Source organism: Chiloscyllium plagiosum, unplaced genomic scaffold, assembly GCF_037043375.1.
Source record: "Chiloscyllium plagiosum isolate Xiang-an unplaced genomic scaffold, Cpla_swu_hap1 HiC_scaffold_42, whole genome shotgun sequence".
NCBI lineage: Eukaryota > Metazoa > Chordata > Chondrichthyes > Orectolobiformes > Hemiscylliidae > Chiloscyllium > Chiloscyllium plagiosum.
Window position 1 is genome coordinate 21,979,891 of NW_028270180.1, and position 6,390 is coordinate 21,986,280.

General features: G+C 48.1%; 1 protein-coding gene and 1 long non-coding RNA gene across 3 annotated transcripts in view; one reads left to right on the forward strand and one right to left on the reverse strand.

Annotated features, from left to right (window-relative positions):
- Positions 1 to 2,734, reverse strand: part of alpk3a (alpha kinase 3a) — a 97,042-nt gene extending 94,308 nt beyond the window's left edge. The window contains exons 1-2 of one of the 2 annotated variants that reach the window (XM_087981973.1): positions 2,603 to 2,734; positions 1,986 to 2,310 (exon numbers count right to left, since the gene is read on the reverse strand). In XM_087981973.1, the coding sequence (XP_087838099.1) occupies positions 1,986 to 2,119 (134 nt within the window). In that variant the 5' untranslated portion in view covers positions 2,120 to 2,310; positions 2,603 to 2,734. Of the gene's footprint in view, positions 1 to 1,985 lie in introns of both variants that reach the window. The other variant, XM_087981972.1, reaches the window with a different exon arrangement.
- LOC122542613 (uncharacterized) overlaps positions 1 to 6,390 on the forward strand; it is a 35,395-nt gene that overhangs the window by 27,407 nt on the left and 1,598 nt on the right. The window lies entirely within an intron of this gene.

A 6,390-nucleotide genomic window follows, 5' to 3' on the forward strand; every position in this document is an offset into this window, starting at 1 on the left:
GTTTCTTGCGTTTTTTTTCACAGATTCACGGCCACTGCCTGCAACTTACCCCCTAACTTCCTCAACCATCGCTGCCCTAGACTGGCAAGGCTAACTACTCCTCACCCCCACCCTCCATACCCCCTGTACCCCTAGAGTTCAGGCAGAGAATGGATGCACTGCTATGGGGTGATTGCCTTGACAACAGGACTACACGTGCAGTGGAATACTCCCCACTTGCCTGGATGCAACACTCAAGAAGCTTGACACCATCCAGGACAAAGCAGCCCACTTGACAGGCATCGCATTCACAAACATCCACTCCCTCCACCAGCGACGCTCTGTCATAGCATCAGTGTGTACTCTCAACAAGATGTGCTGCAGAAACTCACCAAAAATCCTTTGACAGCATCTTCCAAACCCACGGCCACTTCCATCGAGAAGATCAAGGGCAGCAGATTGACGGGAACACCACCCCCTGCAGGTTCCCCTCCAAGTCACTCCCCATCCTGACTTGCAAATACTGTATATCGCTGTTCCTGGGAGAAAATCCTGGAACTCCCCCCTGAAGGGCGTTGTGACTTGTTTTTATTAATTAATGGGGTGTGGGCATCATTTGCTGGGCCAGCATTTATTACCTGTCACATGAAGGCCAGACCAGCTAAGGATGGCAGATTTCCTTCCCTAAAGGACATGAGTAAACCAGGTGGGTTTTTTCCCAACAATTGATGGTTTCATTGTCACCATTAGACTCTTAATCCCAGATTATTTTGTTTAATTCACATTCCACCATCTGCCCTGGTGAGATTCGAACCCAGATTCCCAGAACATTGGATGGAAGTTTGTTCGCTGAGCTGGAAGGTTTGTTTTCAGACGTTTCATCACTATACTAGGTAACATCATCAGTGAGCCTCCGGATGAAGCACAGGTGGCATGGCCTGCTTTCTATTGATGTTTTTAGGTTTCCTTCGATTGGTGACCACATTTCCTGTGGTGATGTCATTTCCTGTTCTTTTTCTCAGGGGTATGGTAAATGGGATCCAAGTCAATTGACTTGGATCCCATTTACCATACCTCTGAGAAAAACAGGAACTGACATTACCATAGGAAATGACATCACCAACCCAAGGAAACCTAAATACGTAAATAGAAAGTGGGCTACACCACCAGTGTTTCATCCGGAGGCTCACTGATGAGGTTACCTAGTATAGTGACGAAACGTCTGAAAACAAACCTTCCAGCTCAGCGAGCAAACTTACATCCAGAGCCTCAACCTGAGCTACAAATCTTCTCAAAACTCATTGCCTGGGTCTTTGGGTTCACAGTCCAGCGATAGGTACCACTTAGCCATCACCTCCCCTAGCATCGATTGTGTGGCCTGCCGTGGTTCAGGAAGGCAGCTCACCCCCACCTTCTCAAACGTGACTAGGGACAGGCTATAAATGCTGGCCCAGCCGGCGATGTCCATTTCCAGTGAACGAATAAACGAAACTACCTCTAATCGCCCAGTGTCCTCTCCCCAGAATGACTGAAGGTGGGAAGCAGAGCGTCACTGAACTTTTCCAAGCAGATATTGTTGTGAAACAGGAAGGTAATGGTGGAGCGAGGGCTCATGATGGGTCCATGGAGTGAAACAGACAGATGAACCATCAGAGAAGGGATGGACTCGGCCCCGGCTGTGGAGCTGGTCCTAGCGCCTGACTGCCCACCCCTCTTTCACAGTTACATCCACACATGACAGAGCACCCAGCTGGCACCCTGGAGACCAGTGGGTACCACAGCAGCTGGAGCTCACCATCAAGGGCATTGCCTCAATTTGAAAAATGTCAATCCTCCACATTTTCCATTGACCCTTTCCGACTTCTACTCGGGTTCCCCCTGAGGGAGGGTGGTTTAACCCCTTCCAATTTGTTATTTCAGGAGTTGGGGGGGGGGGTGGCTAGGTTAGAGGGGCTGAGTAGCCTCCTGAGGTTAGCTGGCAGCTTGATTTTAACTTTCTTTCTCACCTGCTCTCCGGGCGAACATTGAGGATGTAGTTACGACTGGCCTCTCCCCTGGATGGAGGCTCATCTTCCTCCTTGATGTCCAAAGAATAGCGGCCATTGGCAGAATAGGAGCGGACCGTCCGCTTGGAACTCATTCTGCTGCTGGTCTGTTAGGGTCAGACACACTCTCTCTCCGTCTCTGTCTCTGTCTCTCCCCTTGCCTTTTCCAAAGCTCGGGTCCCGGCACAGAAACTAAGTCCAATCGCAGCCCCCAAACCCTTGGGTGAGTCTTCAATCCAACGCCGCTCTCTCCGGGGTCAAGCCACAAAGTCCACTCCCTGGGCTGCTGTCGAAGCAAGTTTCCAAGCATTAAAGTGACATTAATTCCTGCCAATCTCGATTTAGTTACATTAACAGGGTGTTAACACTGCAATTGTGAATCGCAACTCCTCGTCAGAAATCATTGCCTTTTGCAAATATTGAGAATCTTTGCAAATTATCTCCCTGTCAAAAAGTAGATCAGCTGTAAAGTTGTAGCAGGGCGAAATGCGTTTAAAAATAGACCAGCGACAGTTTCAGAAGGCTATCTCTCTCTGATGTGCCGTCTCGCCTTTTTTTTTAAAAAAAGACTAGCTTACCTTTTGCCTCCCTCTGTTTTTTTTTATAACACAATGGAGCCCCGGTTTACACGTCTCTAATATACAAAAATAATGGCTCTAATACAATGGAGGCAAATCTGCCCTCACCATTCCAACTTCTCAGAGACTAGCCTGCAGACCCTTTTGCTCGAATGGCTGTAGCTGTCAATCAACACCCACCCTCCCTATTCCCAGGACTATTTAAGGAACCCTGCGGTCTGCAAATACGAGTGGCGCTTTGCAACAGTTTACCAGTTGCATCTGGACATAAATTAATTACACACACACATAAAAGGGGATGGGAGGGAAGATAAAGTGGAGGTGCAGGCTCACTTGGTTTTGAGAGTGTGCTTTGTTGATTTCTCTTTGTAAATGTTATTTCTGGCGTCTGTTGGGGTGTTGTGCCCCTGCCTCTGTGTGTGTGAGCGAGGCTGACTCACTAGCACATGCCAGGGGAGCTTAGCCAAGCTTGGGAGAGTCAGGAAACTCAGCCGGAGCTGTCGATCAAATGGGGCAGGACAATGCATGAGCCCTGCTCTGAAATGAAACAATACAGTCCCCAATTACAACCCCTTCCCCACCCCCAACTCCTCTTTATCCGATAAATGTAAAAGGAAAGAGGATGGAGGTAAGTAACCCTTAGCTACAAATTAGATTAGATTCCCTATAGTGTGGAAACAGGCCATTCGGCCCAACCAGTCCACACCGACCCTCCGAAGAGTAACCCACCCAGACCCATTTCCCTCTGACTAATGTACCTAACACTATGGGCAATTTAGCATGGCCAATGTTTGAATTGTGGAAGGAAAGAGCTGAAAATGTGTTGCTGGAAAAGCGCAGCAGGTCAGGCAGCATCCAGGGAACAGGAGAATCGACGTTTCGGGCATAAGCCCTTCTTCAGGCTTATGCCCGAAACGTCGATTCTCCTGTTCCCTGGATGCTGCCTGACCTGCTGCGCTTTTCCAGCAACACATTTTCAGCTCTGATCTCCAGCATCTGCAGACCTCACTTTCTCCTTGTGGGAGGAAACCAGAGCACCCGGAGGAAACCCACACAGACACGAGGAGAATATGCAAACTCCACATAGAGAGTCGCCCGAGACTGGAATCAGTGGTGCTAACCACTGAGCCACCATGCCACCCTATCATGAACATTGGCAGTTTAAACTCAGGTTTCCCGACATCCCTGGATTCCCTTGCAGTCTTCCAGGAATTAAAGATTAATCTGCATGGACACCGATCAATCCTACAGAAAAATGCTCCATTTCAAAGAAAAATGTTGCCCTCCCATCTTCGTTGAGTGTTTGGAAGCTACACAGGGAGAATTATCCAGTGCCTGACAATGAAAGATTGCAAAGCTCTCTGGTAAAGCAATCATCTGTGCAAGGAGGAAGGCAGATGGACCAAGAACTGTGCACCACGATACCAACAGTCCGACCTCAATTCTTGGCATCATCCCCCCCCTCACCTCTCCCATCGTGATATCATGGCATAGCTATGATTGGGGAGAAAGTGAGGTCTGCAGATGCTGGAGATCAGAGATGGAAATGTGTTGCTGGAAAAGCGCAGCAGGTCAGGCAGCATCTAGGGTCTGCAGATGCTGGAGATCAGAGATGGAAATGTGTTGCTGGAAAAACGCAGCAGGTCAGGCAGCATCTAGGGACCAGTTTCCTCATTTCCCCTCCCCCCAGCCTGTCTCAGTCAAATCCATCAAATTCAGCACCGCCTTCCTAACCTGCAATCTTCTTCCCGACCTCTCCGCCCCCACCCCAGTCTGACCTATCACCCTCACCTTGACCTCTTTCCACCTATCACATTTCCGACGCCCCTCCCCCAAGTCCCTCCTCCCTATCTTTTATCTTAGCCTGCTGGACCAACTTTCCTCATTCCTGAAGAAGGGCTAATGCCCGAAACGTCGATTCTCCTGTTCCCTAGATGCTGCCTGACCTGCTGCGCTTTTCCAGCAACACACTTCCATAGCTATGATTGGGAACACCCAGTCAACTGCAGTAACCAGTGAAAACCAGCAATGGTCACGCAACTAAACAGTGCAGACGGACAGGATTCAACTCACTCCCGCTCCCTGAGATTGTGTGAAAACAGCCAAACATGCCTTAGGTTTGTTTGCTGGATAGAGTCAAACTCCAATGTTTGTTTCAAAACCAAAAGAACTGCAGATGCAGTAAATCAGAAACAAACACAGAAGTTGCTGGGAAAGCTCAGCAGACCTGGCAGCATCTGTGGAGAGAAATCAGAGTTAACGTTTCAGCTCAAGTGACCCTTAGTAAGTAACCACAGATGCTTTCAGAGTCTAGATCAGAGTGGTGCTGGGAAAGCACAGCAGGTCAGGCAACATCCGAGGAGCAGGAAAATCGACGTTTCGGGCAAACGTCCTGCATCAGGAATAGAGGCAGGAAGCCTCCAGGGTGGAGAGATGCTTTCAGACCTGCTGAGCTTATCTAGCAATTTTGTTTCCAAAATTTGTTTGTTTCTTCATATGTTACTGTACAGAACATAGAACATTACAGCGCAGTACAGGCCCTTCGGCCCTCGATGTTGCGCCAACCAGTCATACCAATCTGAAGCCCATCCCACCTACACTATTCCACGTATGTCCATAGGCCTGTCCAATCTCGACTTAAATGCACTTAAACTTGGCGAATCTACTACCGTTGCAGGCAAAGTATTCCATACCTTTACTACTCTCTGAGTAAAGAAACTACCTCTGACATCTGTCTTTATATCTATCACCCCTCAATTTAAAGCTATGCCTCCTTGTGCTCACCGTCACCATACTTGGAAAAAGGCTCTCCCTGTCCACCCTATCTAACCCTCCGATTATCTTAAATGTCTCTATTAAGTTACCTCTCAACCTCCTTCTTCTCCAACGAAAACAGTCTCAAGTCCCTAGCCTTTTCTCGTAAGACCTCCCCTCCTTACCAGGCAACATCCTAGTAAATCTCCTCTGCACCCTTTCCAAAGCTTCCACATCCTTCTTATAATGTGGTGACCAGAACTGTACACAATACTCCAAGTGCGGCCGCACCAGAGTTTTGTACAGCTGTAGCGTAACCTCATGGTTCCAGAACTCGATCCCTCTATTAATAATAGCTAAAGCACTGTATGCCTTCTTAACGACTCTGTCAACTTGGCTGGCAACTTTCAAGGATCTGTGTACCTGGACACCGAGATCTCTCTGCTCATCTGCACTACCAAAAATCTTACCACTAGCCCAGTACTATGCATTCCGGTTACTCCGACCAAAGTGAATCACTTCACACTTGTCCGCATTAAACTCCATTTGCCACCTCTCAGCCCAGCTCTGCAGCTTATCTATGTCTGTCTGTAACCTACAACATCCTTCGTCACTATCCACAACTCCACCGACCTTCATGTCGTCTGCAAATTTACTAACCCACTCTACTACCCCCTCATCCAGGTCGTTTATAAAAATGACGAACAGCAGTGGACCCAACACCGGCCCTTGCGGTACACCACTGGTAACTGGACTCCAGGATGAACATTTCCCATCAACCACCACCCTCTGTCTTCTTTCAGCAAGCCAATTACTGTTCAGCAAGCCACCAAGAACCTAACTGCTTTGGTCACTATGTATGTATATAAAGATATTTTTATGGATAAAGTGTACTTTGCAAATTAAAATAAAGAAGCCAGCCAAACAAGTGAAGTGTAGCTCTATAAACAAACTCCCTTGCATAGCTTTAGCTGTTATGGACCAGACTAGGCCTGACCTTCTCTGTGTTTTTAAAAGGTATGTGTTCCAGATAT